The following is a 17,924-nucleotide window of genomic DNA, read 5'->3' as shown; positions in this document are numbered from 1 at the left end:
TACTATCTGCCCCGAGGTGTGGTCTGTTTATCCAGTTTGCTCGGCACTACAATATGGTTTCATTTTGTTCTAACAATATACATTTTTAAAAAAGGATATTAGAACAAAAAAATTAAAGGGTAACTTCTGTATTTTTCAACGTGGATCCCATTTTCACATATTTTTTGTCTAAGTGACTAATAACCTGACACGCCAGATTGTTACACAGAACAATCTGGGAAGTCGTCAGGAATAGTTTGGAAAAGGGCAAGCACTTTCAAAAAGCACTTGGCAGGTGATGGGATGAACCATCTGTCTATCACGTCTTAGACGGGCTAACTTCAACCAATCAAACTGTCAAAGCCAGTTAGGAGGAGAGCGAAACCATCTTCTCCATAAAGAAAATGCTTTTCTTTCAATGAGGAAATTCTCTCCAGTCCTGATATAACTGATGCTATCACAGTATCTACACTAACCTCTTCAGGAGCCGCCATTGTTTGTTAGAGAGGAGTCGCTGTTGTCACACCTAAAAACACGCATGTAGCTGCCAGTAGTTTCTTCTTAACTTTTAGTTCGAACAAAAGCAGATAACTTGAAGCCTGGCGAGATGGATTGTCACCTGATCTTGCAAATCCAGCTGCCTCACAAGGTAAAGTGACTAATGGGGACAACATTTTTTGAAACTGGTCAAATATTGAGAAAGTCTGCACCGTAATCCTTAGGGACAATTTCATCCACTAAAAGTGCTTGTTTTGCCGCTGACAGGTTCAGACTGTTATTGTAAGTGTCTGACAGCATTATGGAAAGGATCCCTACAGAGAGAGACCTTTATTTTTAAAAGATTATGGTATTTTGTATATTGCTCTCACCAAACCCACGAGACTGCTTTTACAGAAATGGTCATTTTACTGTAAAACACTTAATTCAAACTCGACTGAAACAAAAACCTCAGAAGCACCTTGGCTCGTCTTTCCACTGGTTTGGTAAAAATAAATCCTTTATCAACTACATTAGACGTGAAAATATGGGTTTATTTCAGCCAAACCAGAGCTGATGTTTGTTCAAACAGTGGACAGACGAGCTGCTGTGTTTTTTTTGAGTTTTATTTTGTTTCTGTCCAGTTTGAATCAAGAGTGTTTAACAAGGATAAACTTACTGTTTGTGTAAATGCAGTCTGGTGGCTTTGGCAAGAGCATCTGAGCATGTCGGTAGCTAAAATAAAAAAAACTTTTAGTGGATGACCGTTTGCAAAAGCCCATAACAATTACATTGCATCCCGTTTCACCAGCGCTCTCCCTCAATACTGGACCAATTTAAAAAATTGTGGTCTCCATTAGTCAGGTAGACACAAAAACATTGGAAAACAGGGTCCAGGTTGAAAAATACCAGTCACTTTTTAAATGAAAGGAAAACAACGACATACAAACTTAACAGTGCATGTAGTATTGTTTAAGTATCTTTACTATAATTACACAGACAAAAACAATGTACAATAGCTGGATGTTTCAGGCTCACTTCATCTCATAATGTCATTATCATTACACTCTGCAAAATGAAGCGTCACACAGCACAAAATGTTTCATTGAGTACAAAACTTGAAAAAAAAGAAAAAAAAAGAAAAAAACAACAACAGGTCAATGGAAAACCAAAAGCACATTTACAGTGATTTACATGAATTCAGTCCACCAGTAATGACACGAGGATACTCACTCGCTCTCTGTGTTTAAAGCACTCTACTCTCTGAAACCAAATGAAAATATTGTTTTTACCACCATGACATCCTTTTACTTTGGATTAAGTAGATGATTCATAGCAGTGTAAATGTAAAGTTAACTTGGCATTATGCATATGCAGTATGTTCTCATTTCCAGATAACCATCTACGGACAATATTAATCCTTTAAGAGCATTTTTTTGTGTACTAAATCAATTCAATTTGCCACATTTAGGTTCTCTAGTGTCTTTTTTTTATGTCAAACCATTTAAGTATTCGATCATATTTAGATTACACCTATATTTGGCTGATAATAGGCAACTAGATGAAGAAATCTTAACTAAAAAGATCCAGGTGCAGGATGTCTGGAGAAAAAAGGGGAAGCGGTGAAACCGATACTTTTCTTCGAGTGTCATTTTGAAATTATTTCGACAGCATGTGAAACAGCGTTCACACGTCCCTCTCTGTTTCACGTACACCGACAAAATGAAGGCACAGATTCATGAGAAGAGCACGACTGAGATTAGTCTGTATACACACAGCTCACCAAAGGACTCCTTTTATATGATTCTGATTTAAGTCAATAACTCTCAAGTGGGTTCACCTTAACTGAAACACCTTCATCAGTTTTATGGATTTACTGCATCTGCATTTAGGGCCAAATGTCAAAGATCCACAATGTGCCAGTTCAAATAATGTCTTAAAAGAAGAGGCAGAACTTAAGTTAGTAAAAATGGTTTCTTCAAAAGATGAACAATAAGGGGGCAATCTGTGACAGGGCCGTCCAGTTCAGCCTCTCTAATGTAATCTATGATGCTCCACGCTCAGTATGTGCGTTGGGTCTTGAATGAGAACCTGTTCCTGGTGGGCCTCTTCTGCCTCTTGAACGCCTCCCGTCACTTCTCTCTGTTCCGCTCTCAGGCAGATAGGGAGGCTGCGTGTGATTGTATGCAGCAAATCATAGCACCAAATTCCGAGCAGCTCCTTCGCCCCCTTCAGAGAGAGGGAGGAGGGTGGGTGGTTGTCCACAGAGGTGGAGAAGGCCCCCTGCTGCTTATGCTCGTTCTTTACGCTTCAGTTTGGACGACTTCTTGACGGCACCGTTCTTGTTGAGCAGCTTCAGCACTTTCTCTTTGTGGTCGAGCACTTTCATCATGGTGTCTCTGGCCTCGGTCACCTGGTCCATCACCAGCTTACAGCGCTGCATGTTACCCTGAGGACACACACACACACACACACACACACACACACACCGTCAAGCAAACCACAGTTGAGAGCAAACATACTGAGTAATGATTTGGGAAGAGAGAGCAGCTTTAGCGACAGTAAAACAGGCCTCACAAGCCGTATCAAAGCCACAGATATGAGTTTGATAAAATAAACTCAGAAGGGCCTGTGTGTGGAATTTAGTGGCATCTAGTGGTGAGCTTGCAGATTGCAACCAACTGAACACCACTCATCTTCACTCATAAGTCAGTGTCTAAAGACTTCACTCAATTGAGAGTGAGGAAATTCACCTGGCTTACAAAACTGTGTAGTAACAGTCAGTGTTTTAAAAAACCCTCCACTGCAGAATCAGTCCAATGTCTGCCACTGAGGAGAACGGGGGAAGAGAGTTGTGTCTGGTAAAATGTGTCCTTGAAACAGAGTGTCTTCAAGTTAAATGTAAGACTTGAGACTTTTTCCATCCCACTGCTTAATTAGAATTAAGGCCACTGTTGCAATAAAACCAACCATCAAATGTGAAAATATAAGGTGCACTCTTCTGAGTAAATATAAAAAAAAATAAGACCTAGAATTTAAGAGAATTTATTAAATTTAAGAACTTTAATTAGTAAATGAGAATTTAAGACATTTTAAGACTTTAAGGACCTGTAGCCACGAAGGCTGGGTATCAGAACTCAATGCCTTTATAGTAGCGATTGAAATACCCATTATCAAGTAGTATCAACACTTCTCCACTCAAACAATATCTGCATTCAATCCTTTTGGTACACAGATCACCACAAGCATACTCCATAAAGAAGAACTCACGATAAAAAAAAAAAAGTACTGAATGAAGTACTCCATTAGTATCAATATCATTTTAAGTGTACTGGTATTGCAATTATTAAAATGATACCCAGCCCTGGTAGTCATACTTTTGAGAAAATGTAAGGGGCGTACGTTTGTTAGCGGCAGTTCATGCAACTATTTTTCATTCAGAATTCCCCAGATAATCGATAGGCGGCGAGATCTCTGATCATCTGGTAACGTGACACTACCACTCACCTCCCTTTCCAAGGGTGTAGGATAAACTATAGTAGCCACAAAACTAACAAGAATTGTAAAGAGCCAGTGTTTGATTTGTCCATTCTGGGATTTTGTAGAAACATGCTGGTTCATGTGGGCAGACTCTGTGGAAGAGGATTGGCACCCTCTGTAGATATAAACAGCTCATTCTAAGGTAACAAGAGCACAAACTATTCTTATTTTCAGGTGATTATACACTTTTCTGCCACTTCTCTGCCCTGCAGTCTTGCACACTAGGCGTTAAGGTCTCGGCCTGCAGTAACAACCTTACCTGAATGAGCTCGTTGATTCGGTGAAGGTCATCATCGGCTCCTGCTCTCTTCTTAGGAATCAGGCCCTCTTGAAGGGTGGAGAGGCGGCTGTAGACATCATGCTCCAAACTCGACTACAGATCAAATAATAAATACACAGTGTTTACAAAAGTCCACTCAAAAATTTGTTCGTTCATTGCTATGTTTCACACAATTCCTGGACGCCTATGGGATTGTGATTATGTTATTTGACACTATTTGTAAGATTCCCATAAAGCTACAATGATTAATTTATAAAACAATAATTAAATTAATTGCAAACTATTCTGATGATCAATTAATCAGTTTTCATGTGAAAAAGTCCAAAGTCTCCGACATAGCTTCCTAAATGTGAATATTTTCTGGTTGCTTTACTACTTTCTGACAGTAAACTGAATATCTTTGGTCTGTGGGCAGAACAAGACATGGATGTCATCTTGGGCTTCGGAAAACATGTATCAACATTTTTCACCATTTTCTGACCATTTATGGACCAAATAACTAATCAATTAAACATAACAACAGTTGACAGATTGATTGATTATGTAAATAACGGTTAGTTGCAGCCCTACATTTCCATGGACACTCAACAATTGAGCCAAGATAGCATAATATTGCTTTCTGACATAACTTCAGTATACACAAAATACAAAGACAAGGTCTGTCCTAAGATATTAGTTTCTGACAGTAAAGTGGGAAAAAACAGTAATACTGATCAACATACTTGGCTGCTGTATTTCTGAACTATGTCTTTAACCAAATTACACCAAGTGTCCCACCTCCCACTTCAAAAACCTGTGATCTAAATCACTGAAAATGGTAAGAAATGATTCAGATAAATGTTACTGTAGGTCTGGGGTCAGCACTCACCAACTGCCTGAGCTGTGCAGCACACAGGTGAATTTTCCAGCCTTGTGCTCTGCAGGCCACTCCTCTCTGGTTGGCCATGTCCTGTAAGGTGCCCTTCTTCTCCTCTGTGAAAAAAGCAAAGGATTGTTGTTAGAAAGAAAGGCCACCGTCATTTATTCTCATTAGCTGTTTTAAGTATTTTAGCCTGTGAGCAGGGAGCTACTGACCTTTGACACGGATGTCGCTGTATCTCTGAAAGTGGTGGTAGGCAGCTTTCCAGGGGTTCCTGTAGTGCCGCAGGAGAGTGACGGGTGGTCGAGGCCTGACTGGTACGTAACGTACGCCTTCTTCATCTGGACAACAAATACAAGTGTTGAACCAATGACGGGGCAGATAGCACAAATGTTATCATCATCACTGCAAAAATGGATGGCATTACACACCAACATATTCCCTCGGTGGAGATTCGCGCCTCTCAGCCCTGCCGGTGATTGGCCGGCCGGGAGCCTTCTCTTCATCTGTGCTGTTGGTCTCCACCATCTCACTCTCCTCTGTGGAAATGACGTGCTGTTGCTTGCGAGGCTTCTTCCTTGGGGAGGCCCCTGTGATCAGATCTCCTGTGGCAGGAGTGTTTAGGGTGGAGGCCTGGGTGGTGAGGGCTGGGGCAGATGACAGGTTCGCATTGGGGTCTGAGGGAAAAGATAGTGTTTATTTGTGTGTTTATTTCAGTTTCCTTACATTGATCAATTCCACTGGTGACTGACATGCTCCTCACCTGGCTGGGAGGTGTCCATGCTCTCCACCTCCTGCTTTATTTTCAGATCTGGGCAGGTGGAGCTGCCAGCACAGGCTGCGGTGCTACTGGCTGCGGGCTGAGTGGGCGAGGCCACAGTGTTGGCCATTGAAGCGGGAACAGGAGGAGTTACAGCCATCGCTGCTGGCAGGGCGGAGAGGACAGTGGAGGGCTGGGAGGGAGGTACGGGCCCTGGTGTGGCAAGCATGGTGGGGATGGCTTGGGCGAGGTGCTGTGTGTTTGAGGACACGGCCTGCTGCTCTCCTCCCTGTGAGGGGAGGGCTTCTACTGTAGCCATGACAGGAGGGGCCACCGTCATGTGCACCTCAGCCTTGGGTTTCACACTGAGAGGAATTGAAAGCAGATTACAAACTCATCATGACAGGATGTGAACATGGATGTAAGTGACATGATCGATGTGACAGAGGGCTCACCCTGCAGGTCGGGGAGATCCAGCTCCTCTCACGCCACTCTCAATTCTGCCAGCACCAGGTTCACTTGGCTGGGCGGGAATCAGGTTCTTACGAACACAACTGAAATACAAAGACAGTCAGGATCGGTTTGGAAAAGGGACACATTTAGCCATGATATCAAACTTCATAGGTTTCTCTCAAACTTTATTTGGAGAATCTAAGACAGTCAAACTATTATAAAGTGACTGTGTATCACTGAAAAACCTAGTTTAAAAAGACAAGTGACACATTATTGTACAGAGCAGCAGTCTAAAACACAGCTTCCATTTTAGGTCTAATTTCAGGGCTGACCTTTGGTTTCAAAATTAGGTCAGGGCTGAGGTTACCACAGTCTGTACTGAGAAATATTCAATTGTGCCTTTTAATAAGCGCCATAAAAAGACAACTGGCCTCAAGTAAGAACAATTTGTACTAGGGTAGTGCTAAAATAATACTTTTGAAACAGTAAAAAAAAAGCACAAATTGAATATATATATACACACACACACATATATATATATATATATATACACACACACACACACATATATATATGTATACACACACACATAACTAATTAACAGCAAAATAAATCTGCTGATGGTATTCATATTCTACAAACTTACACTTAAAACTAAAGCTTTAATTCCCTTGCAGAAATATGCACAAGAGGGCAACTATTTAAACTGACAGCTTGGCCATGTGACACCAAAACAAGGCATCATAATCTGCATTGCGATTTGATCTGGCAGGTATCGATCAGATTGGAACTGGTGCCATGTTAGCACCAAGTTTCAGCACCCAATTCTAATTTGTACAGATTTGTTCTTAGATGATGCTAATTAACAGACATCAGCTGCTGTTCAATGCTCTCTCATCTCGCGTATGCTGAACCTGACTTGGAGCAATCGTACAGTCAAAATACTGTACTGTACTGAATCAGGTGATAAGGCAAGTAAAATGTTGACAATAATCATATATGTCTGTAATGGGCAGCTTGTTGACAATCAGGATTTTAAAACTTACTGTAAGAAATTATTTAAATCAGAGAATAATTTTAATTTAAAAGAAGTTCACTTTTTTTACATGTCAACCCTAAATTAAGGGTGTAGAAAAACATGATCTAGAATATATTCTACATGCAGATGTCAAATCGGCTAAGAAGTGTCTGCCTAACATTATGACACCTGGAGAAGATCTGGATTTCGTATTGGGTTCTATAAATATTTTCAGGGTGAACATACTCCTTATTTTACAATGTTAAATTATCATATCTCAATCAGCGCCTGTCATAAGCAAACAGCTTTAATTTCAACACCTGGCAAAGACCTTTGGACAGTGGACAGGGTCTCCACAGATACAGACACCACCACACACTTCTAGTGGATTATAAGTGATGACTGGAGGGTGTTATGTTAGAGTCAATATTTTTTGGGGGAAAACGTTGCCTATTATGCCTTTAACTCTGTCAAAGCCATCAATCTCAGTACAGAAAACCGCAAGAGTTTAGGACATGAATATTTTGGCATGAGGCTCACTGTCTCATGTTCTGGTGTCGTACTCACCTTTCAGTAGCAGGCTTCTTGCGGAGGATGCTGGGTCTAGGGGAGGAGACCAGGGTGGGAGCTCCTCCTACTCCTCCTCCCTGAGCGTGAGCCTGCACCATGGTGGCAACTGGCTGGGTGGCGCTGAATGTGCTGCTGATGGGGCTAGCTACAAAGCCATCAGCCAAAACAACGCCTGCATAAAAGAAGATATGCATCAAAAACAGCCCACAAGTCTGTGGAGCACTCGTCAACACTGTGAGGCAGTAGAGATTCAGTTATTACCAGGTTTTGCTTCAGACTGCGCTTGTTGCTGCTGCTGCTGCTGCTGAGTGACTATGGGTGTCTGCTGTATTCCCTGTGTGGTGATTGGCGCAGACGTGTGCAGGCCCTGCACTCCTATCGGTGCAGGCTGAATGCCCTGCGCAGCGATTGGTGCTGGCTGGATCCCTTGGGTGCTGATCTGTGCGGATGGGAGACCAATCCGGTCCACTGCCATCAGCTGCATGTGGTTCAGATGGACAGTGGTTGCCACGCCGACTCCAGCTTGGGGGGGCAGTGCTGAGCTTGGGGCTTGAGGAGTAACTTATTGAGAAGGAAAATAAAGCAAAAATAAGATCATCTTTGTTATGGTACACATTTAACCCACCAGTTTGACATTTTTTGATTGACTGATATGTATTTATTTAGAACATGTAAAACAGAAAACAAATATTAAGATAAAAAAATAAACCAAAAACCTAAAAAAAATAATAAAGTGTATGTTACACTATACACCCATCACTGAAGAACATTATTAGCAGTGCTTACCAGGATACTGGCGGATAGTTGACACAGAGCTGCTGATGGGGGTGTAGGTGTGTGTCAGAGGGTATGATGAAGAGTACGCTGGCAGGAAATACTGGAACTGCACAGGCACAGATTGCCTTAAACAGAAAACATACAATATTAATCAAACACTCATTATCATCTGAACAAAGTATCTGTGCTGCTGAGGTTCATAACTTACGGTTCATCACATTTTATTCATCGTCTTCACTGCCTCAGTGATGAATGTAAATAAATACAAGATCATTTCCTGGTAATCATAACATATGGATTTTCATATTCTCCATATATACATATATATTTATACAGTAGTCATAACTACAAAACAGCCTCTCATTTTTTTTCCTGCTGCAAATGAAATCCAATTCCATTAACATGATCAATAATAGCTAGTAAAATAATCTAGTCTTAATGCCAGGAGGACAGTTTAATCATTTTATCATCAGTAGGTCGATCTCGTGTTTTAGCCGACCTCAGGGTCAATTGGTTGTCCTCGCTGGTCCAGACTGAAATAATTCAAAAAATACTGGATGGATTGCCAAGATTGAATTATAATAATTCTGGTGATCTGGTTTTGTGAAAGACAATATTCTTGCTAAGATGTTTATGGGGCTAATCAAAATAAATATTCCTCTAATATTCCTGTTTACATGCAGCCAACCATATGGATGCTTCGATGTGTCAAAATAGTCATTTTTCCAAAGTTTTCCACTGATGAAAGACTTGTTTGACAGTGCAAACACAGCCTCCTTCTTTCATTCATTTAACCACCTTCTTGAAAAGGCCAGCATTGCGATATCTGTGGAAATCCCAAAACCCTGTGTTTGAAGTAATGTTTTTAAATAGACATGTGAAGTTTGGGGTTTTCTTTTATGTATGCCTCTCTGCCTCAGCCTTGTAAACACTTGGCTAGTTGGTTTGTTTACAGCAAAGTGCCGACTGTAAACAGGCAAGAAGCCATGTGTCACAAACTGCGGTAAAAACCCCAACTGAACCCCATATTCTGAATTTGCTGTTCACATGCCCAAAGAATCCTCCTAAAACCTGAATAATACCAGCATATGCCACGTGTTAATCAGAATATGCTCCATTCAGAAAAAGGCCGAATTCAGAATATCCACCCGGAATATGCTGTTTATATGCCCTGTATCAAATTCAGAGCACTGTCATATTCTGAATAGTAGTGGAAAATTAGTGTGCATGTAAACGTTGCCATTGAGTCTGAGTCGCCAACACTGCATCCTCACCTGTTGTCATTTCTTGCTTCCATGGTGACAGGGTTAGGGGACGACCGATGGCCTGGGATGGAGATGAGGTTGTTTCTCTCTCCGGGGTACTCGGGCTGCACACGGGATGAAGAGTGGGCGATGGGCTGAGGGACCACTTTAGCTGTGAACAATACAGAGCAATGATTAAGAAAATGAGTTACTAAAAGACTCTTTGAAATGGTTGAAATTGAATGATCGCGCAGTAGAGCATTCAAACCAAAGTGACAAAATGACCAACTTACCAACAGGGATGGTAGAAGTGGTCACTGCTGTAGCATGAGAGGAGTGTGAAGCCATTGTCATAGTGACAATAGTATTACTGGTCATTTGGGTATGTGGTACGGTGCCTAAACGTGAAAAAGATGGGATTATCAATATTTGTGTAAGAATAAACAAAACTTTTTTGTTCCTTTAGTCAAACATTACAAAGTTTTGCTACTGGCTTATAGACCTAGTTACCTATTGTGGTGGTTGATGGCACAGTGTTAGTGGCAACAATTGGTGCCACAGTTGCTGCAGCTACTGGTGTCACAGGACTGAAGATGGGTTTCTGTGGGGAACAAAAGGAGCAATTATTCCCATCACTGTGTAAAATGAGTATTCATTACTGTTGCAGGCAGCCGTGAGGAAGCAGTGACCTGTGTCATGGTGTGTGGAGGCTGAGGCTTTTGAGCCCCGATCGCAGGGTGAGATGGCAGCGTGATCCGTGTGGCGGTGTCACGGGATGTCTGGGACCTCTGAATGCTGACAGTGGCTGGAGGCTGGTGAATGGTCAGCCCCGGACGCCTGAGAGAAAGTATTACTGCATCAAATCGGGCACAGGGAAGGTTTGATAAAAGTCCAGAGGCAGTGATCAGTGCAGACATTTTTCTTAAAGGGTAAATACTGGGTGCTTTCACCTCTTTAGACCTCTAATAGGAATCAATCAAACAAATCCAGAGGAGACAGAAAAATGCAAAAAAGGTTATATGAACTGTTCAGACTAAGGCAACAGGTGGCAAGAAGACACTGCAAAGAACAGCTGGTAAGTCTGTTCTAAAAAATCATTCTGAAATTACCAGCTGTTAAATTAACTTAAATTCAAGGAGCAGACAAAAACAACACGCTGTAGATACAGGAATACAGCTTAACTTAAGGTTGTGTTGTAAGGCTGAACGATTTTGAAAAAACATTAGAAAGAAAAGCTCATTTTCACATCATGATTCTCATTTAAAACATATCATTATGGTGTGATTTTTGCAATGAACTGTAACAAACCAAGATGTTTTCTTAAGTCTGTAAAAATATGATGTGTGAGCAAGAACATTTCTGCAGCACAATATTTAGTTTAAATTTTTTATTTATTCTTCAACCCTATTGTGTTTTTCCTTCTAAATGTGGACCTACACAGCACATCACTCTGTTCTGTCCACATGGATGTTACATTTGGATTACCACCATTACATCTATGATGGTCAGTTCACTGCCTGTTGGTATGTTAAACCAGAATAAATCATGGCTTAACTTGAAACATTGTTTAAAATGAACGAAGATTAAACTGACACCTCTTTTTAACCCTCGGTTCATTTTTTTACACTAAACTTAGGTAAAATTCAATACTGTTGAACCAAAACTTTAAACATCACTTTTTAAATAGCTGCCTTTTTCAATGGCTTGAGCAAAATAATTAAGTATATCAAAGAAAGTTAAGGGACCGAGTCGACCCTTATATGATGTGTCTCTTCTTTCCTTCACTCCAGTTGATAATTTTCAGCCAACAAGGAGGAGAAAATAGAGTTTCTCTGCAGAGCCATCGAGAGTAGACTACCCAAAGTTTAAACTATCCAAAAAAGAATGTAACATTTTGTTGAGGAATACAGAGCAGCTGAAAGTTACTGGGTTTCCCACCACTTTGATGCTTGTGGTAAAAAAAAGTCATATTGCCATTATTTTGGCTGATGCAATGAGATTAGTGGGAATGATCACTGTTGCATTACAATTTTCATTTTTATTTTTAACATGGTGGTGGTGTGATAGGCCAAGGCATCTCAGTAGCCCTACAGCATGTCATTATAATGCTGTTTTCTCATACACTTCTGTTTTTTTGTTTTTCCAAAAAAGTGCAATTTGGTTCTGGTTTTGCCATTAACATTGTGATTAATTGTGCAGCCATAATCAAGACACTCTAGAATTTATTTATTTCCTTTGGGCAACCAAGTATCTCAATACTTTTGAACAATTTAATTACAGTTTACGTCAATAAACCTTTACTAAACAGATTAGTTTTAATATGCAAAAGAGCTCTGCTTAATTTTAAATCAGGATTTACCAACTTTACAAAATGTATAATTCCTTGCAACATGCAGCATCTCAGTTTATGTCCTTTTTGATAAACCAAGAGTGCACTCACCCATGTGCCACCTCTGCAGAGTGTGTGACTGTTGGGCTGATAACTGGGGACTGAGTTCTGGTTGCTGAAATGGGGGCCACCACAGTTGGAAGCACGGCTGTAGACGTTGTTACAGCAGGGCGGGACTGTGGACAGAGGAGCATGACACTGTCACACACAAGGTTTCTCAACAAAATATCAAAACCTGTCCAGATGAAAGTACATCAGAGCACCTGAATAGTCTGGTGGATGATGTGCTGCACTGTGGGCTGGCCAGGGCCCGCGCTTGCTCCAGTGGCTGGCCGCAGGACAGTTTTGGAGCTGGACATGACTGCTGCTGCAGCAGCCCCTACAGGACAAAAGATAAGACAGATGTAGAGAGATGCAGTGCAACAAATGAGTGGTAACTGGACTGCTCTTTCAAGGACAAGCAAACAGCCAGCTAGGCAGACTGCTCTTGATATATCACACATACCTCGGGGTAAATGGGATGTGAAGGTCTGAGGAGGGACCGCCGAGGTCCCGATCTGCAGTGCAGGAGCACTGCCCCTTATGATCTGAATGTTAGCTGGCATCAGGTGGTGTAAGTTGCTGGAGTGACCCTGAAACACAATGGGTGCAGCCCAGGTCTTTAGTAATCAGCAAGAAAGACACAATAACACACAGTAGCAGCCAGTGAGCACAAACACTCACCTGCTGACCGCTGATAGTAGCCACAGGAATAGAAGGGGTTGTGGTACTGCTCTCTATGGTAACAGTAATGTGACCAGGCACCTTGGGGGGTATGGGAATATGACCCTGGTTGGAAGCTGGTGCTGGCGCAATAAGACGACTTGGCATAGGTGACTTCAGGACAGCCTTAAAAAGACAAAAAACACATTTCTTTTTAGCCCTAAAAAAAAACAGTTTACTGAAACTGCAATACAACACAACCTATTGAAATAAAATAGTTACATTCTCATTAAGTAACTGTAATGTAAGTTTGCATATGACCAGTATCCAAGAGCTGATAGTAAACTTTATGGGTGAGACGGTTATTAAGCAACATATTTAGCCATTTAGGTCATTCCATGAGAGAGCTTGGTGAGCTCTTCCATTTGGAGAGGCTTAGATTCAAGAAGAAAGGAGGAGAGTAAGATAAGGCCTAAGGACCAATACTAAAACATTTAAGGGGCCTGTGGGAGTGTGAAGGTGTGGGACAAATTTTTGTACATATATACATATGTGTGTGTTACTTATTTGTTTTTTTTACACTTTTGCTCTTTTGGTTTGTGCTCTTGTGTTCTAACACGAGTGTTGCTGTTTATCTACCTCATCCATTTACATGAATAAAATCAGCCAAATAATTATAATTGGACACTCTTGTACGCCTGTATAATGTTGTTATTGAAAGCCGACATTTAGAAATAAAATTGCTTTTATGTACCAAGGTGGAATGTATCCAACATTAACTTGCAATAAAAATAATATAATAAACGTAATTTCAGTTCCTTGTATGTCAAGCACATGTGAAGAATTGACAAATAAAGCTGACTTTGACTTTGAAAATATTATTTGAAAAAGAGTCCTTCCAGGTTAAGCACCTCAGGAACAATTTGTGTGTGATTCGTTCCTAATAGAGTTAAAGAAGAAAAATTATACTACCTGATTATCAAGTGTAAAATAAAAAACAAACTTCCGACACATGACATATAGATATTTAAAAACTCTTCACTACAGTTAAATATAGAAACTGATTTGTAAGTTGATTTGTACTGATTTGAAAAACTGAAAAGCTGTTGCTTAAGAAGATATATGGTAATAAAAAAAAAAAATTCAGTCAGAGGATCATCCTTCAAAATGAAATCACATAAAAGGAAGACAAACAAAAAAATCACACCTGTCCAACTCTGTCTAGAGGGCACGAGAAGGGTAACTGTTAGATGTTAATTTTTTCAAAATTCAATTATCAGCAAAATATATGGGTCCTAATTAGTCCTGACTCATCCCTACCATCAGCCCAGCCAAGCTTTCAACTTCAAGGTTATCTTGAAAGAACCAGTGATAGTCCAACACTTTCTGAGTGAAGGAATCAACCTTAGTCAGCAACACCTACTTCACTAACCACAAAAAGCATTATAACCTTGCAAACGTATGTATGACTAAACTGTGACTACATTCTGATCCACAGTGCACTTAGACCAAACTCCCTACTCCCGCAGGGAATTTCAGTTAAGGGAATTTGAATTTAATGCAGATTATTATGTAATATTGATTATATACAGACTATTATGTAATATTTATATTATGTCATCACTCATCATTATGACAGGTAACATTAGTTACAACAACAGTACTTACAGACATATGTAAAGTACAGAAAAATATAAAGACATCATATAAAAATATTAACTTAATTATTTAACATTCTTATATATCATACATTATTAGATCAGAATTTAATCAGTTAAATTAATCATTTTAAATTAACAATAAATATAAAATATAAAAATATTTATTGGATACAAAACTCCTCTGTGTGCTCCTTTGTTTGATTTTGGGTAATCTGGCTTATCAGACCTGTTGTTCACTACTTCTGTATACAGTTTCCAGTCCCCTTTGAACTAACCAGGTTTTGCTCCCTACAGTGTGAAATCATACATAACATGGCTCTATACCCTGTGCAGTCCACTTCACAGTGAACTTCTGGGGCAATCAAAGCACAGCCTGTGTTCATCTCACACTCAAAAGGGATCATGTGTAATTGTGCGACTTGTACATTTTCAAGGGTATGCTCGGATACACCAAAGTCACACACAAACAAATAAATTAACCAGTCGAGGCAGCGGTAGAGCAGCAACTCCTGTGTTCTCCGAGGCAAGACTGCTGTTTTTCCAAAAGGAGTCTGGCTGCTCACTTTGGAGAGAGCAATATTTTGCTTATACAACAGCAGTTTCCCGTCTAAAATGGCTGTCTGGTGGTGACATAAAGTGGTGAAAATATTCCAAATACAGTACAACATACACTTAAAATGACTGATTTTTTTGTAAGTGGCTAAAATACGTTTGGCTGCTGACCCTGCTGAACCTGCCGTCTATGGTAGGCAATACACTGACTATGGATAAGTACCTCATACAACCCCATTTCAAAAAAAAAACACGTATATAAGTTTTAACAATTACAGACACAATCATCACCTTCATCTGTCCCTCAGTGAGGACTGCAGGCTGGCCCTGTGGGAGGTGGACAGAGGGGGCAGGCACAGTCACAGGTGTGCCGGGCTGAATGGGCACGGTTTGGGGAGTGGCTTGTGGCTGGCCGTGCGTCTGTACTTGTGGGTAAGGTCTGACCACCATGGTTTCCTGCTTGTCATCTCTAAACGCCAAGGTTCCCCCGCCTCCAGCAGGTGGATGATCCTGCTGCCCGTGGTCAGCATCCCTGCTGCTGTCTGCATCTCCTCCACTACCTGCAGACGAACAGTTTGATGAAACACTTACAGGTAGCTTCCTCATCATATAAGAACCAGGCCTATCCTATGGGTTCTTTCAGTGACAGTAACTTACCTAGTGCATTTGACGGCTGATTGACAGACACCAGATTTCCGGCAGCAGAGATCTGAGGTGCTCCCCCGCTGGCAGCAGGCAGCCCGTGTCGGGGGAATTGCTGGGAGCTCATTTTATCTATTTATGACCTAAAACAGAGCCAAGATTGTATATCATTTCCAGTACCACACATACTTAAGATATTAATAAGGTCCAAGCCTGTCAACTGTATTTGAATATTAAACATTGAGTCAGTGGTGGAAAGAGAACTGAAAATCTTTACTCAAGTATTGTAAAATAAATAAATAAATAAATAAATACTCAATTACAGGTAAAAGTACTGGTGTTACATACATACTTCAGAATTTCACATTTTAAATTTAATACATTTCCATCATCAACAAATGGCTCCAGCAGACAAAACAATGTTAAATGAGGTGGTTCTGCCATGACTATTAATTAAATATCTATTACTATGTTTTTAACTGGATAGTTTCTTAACGATTAAAGATTAATCATCAACATCCTTACTCCAACCCTGTGCTGCTGCAGCGTTTTGTTTTGTTTTTCGTTTGGATCTCATGGTTTTCATTGGTCCATTTGTGATCAGATCCCCTTAATGGCAATTAAAATGCAGATGAAAGGTTTGAATACTAATTCAAATTGTACCCAGTGCTCAATTATGATTTTAAAAGTAACTAAGTATGAGTAAAAGTACAGACTTGAACATCGACTCATAAAAGTACAAGTTCCCAAAAAGCTACTTAATTACAGTGATTTGAGTATTTATACTTCCACCCCTGTATATACTACGGCTACATAAATAAAAGCCTAATTTAGCCTTTACCAGGCGGCGCCAGGACATAAACAGGCTAATGTAGCGCTGCAGAATATTATGGTTAGCAACGAGCATAAGAGCCAAGAGTAGGTCGCTAACACTAACGTTATGCAACTAATGTTAATAAAGATGGGTAACATCATAAATGAATATTACTATACAACAAGGCAATCATATTTGTATCGACCTTTGTGTAACGTTGTATGTGTAACAACATATGACAAAACTGCTCGACAACAAATATATCGCTGCATATCAAATACCATTTATACGCAGGTACAAAGACGAGTTTTCGACTGCCTACATCAAAATGACCAAACGCGATTTCTGCTCAGTTAATAACAGCTCACTGTGCTTACTGGTTTTGGTTCGGTAATCTTAAAACTAAAAAGCTACCTTGTTAGCAAGCTATCTTAGCTAACAGCAGGCTAACGTTAGAATCGCTAACCGTGGTGTCGCCTGCTTTTCATGCTAAATCCTGAACTTTCCAAAGAGCCCAACGGCCTAAACTCCATAGGACAAAGCAAACAAACACTTTTCGACATGTGTGCAGATTTTACCGTATCGCGGAGTTATTGGGCAATGGTCGTTTTGTGGATTACAATTTTTTCCATTCGTCTTTTCTTTTTTCCAACATGTAAGCCGGAAGAACGCTCAGCAAAAACCGGACCCCCCTATTCCATTCCACCAATCAGAGAAGAGACTACCAGATCTCTGACCAATCGGATCCTCTGAATGTTTTCACCAGCCTTAACCAGGAACAGGGAGGGGGGACTTTCGAACGAAGGACCGCTACGACCTGCAACACCGCTAGTTACTTGGTCAACGGGGATAGCCGAGCTAGTAGAGCTAATCAGCTAGCACTGCCAGCTGGCTCGCGGACCGCTGCCTTCGGCTATCTCCGTCGGTCACGTGACCATCGTTTTGCCGGTGGAAGCAAATCTCTCTATCTCTCTTTTTTTTTGGCATTATTTCTGAAGCACTTATCGTAAATATAACAATGATATAATCGTCCATTGTGAAGTTTCACTGTGGTCATTTGCCATTTTACCCCATTTGGAGGATGTTTTTGGTATTTGTTAAATATGGTGATATTAAAGAGGCACTGGAAATATGAGGTGATTATGAAAGTATCAAATTTATTGTGAAGAATGTATGCTGATCAATAATATCTACTTTTTTCATTTAA

General features: G+C 40.5%; 1 protein-coding gene across 1 annotated transcript; it reads right to left on the bottom strand.

Moving 5' to 3' along the window:
• Positions 1–1,422: 1,422 nt before the first annotated feature.
• sap130a (Sin3A associated protein 130 a) lies at positions 1,423–17,502 on the bottom strand. The gene is made up of 21 exons (XM_084722634.1): positions 17,296–17,502; positions 15,919–16,046; positions 15,553–15,821; positions 13,070–13,234; positions 12,852–12,978; positions 12,610–12,725; positions 12,398–12,522; positions 10,647–10,794; positions 10,468–10,558; positions 10,251–10,355; positions 9,988–10,129; positions 8,723–8,838; positions 8,198–8,497; positions 7,934–8,108; positions 6,351–6,449; positions 5,899–6,260; positions 5,567–5,812; positions 5,351–5,476; positions 5,145–5,248; positions 4,256–4,369; positions 1,423–2,905 (listed from the first exon to the last, which is right to left on the bottom strand). Exons 2-21 carry the CDS (start codon positions 16,028–16,030, stop codon positions 2,747–2,749), a joined length of 3,201 nt encoding a protein of 1,066 aa, XP_084578760.1. The 5' UTR covers positions 16,031–16,046; positions 17,296–17,502; the 3' UTR covers positions 1,423–2,746.
• Positions 17,503–17,924: the final 422 nt, after the last annotated feature.

Source organism: Lutjanus erythropterus, chromosome 7 (assembly GCF_056507025.1).
Source record: "Lutjanus erythropterus isolate fLutEry1 chromosome 7, fLutEry1.hap2, whole genome shotgun sequence".
In the NCBI taxonomy this organism is placed as follows: Eukaryota; Metazoa; Chordata; class Actinopteri; order Lutjaniformes; family Lutjanidae; genus Lutjanus; species Lutjanus erythropterus.
This window is presented reverse-complemented; position numbering and strand designations above follow the sequence as displayed.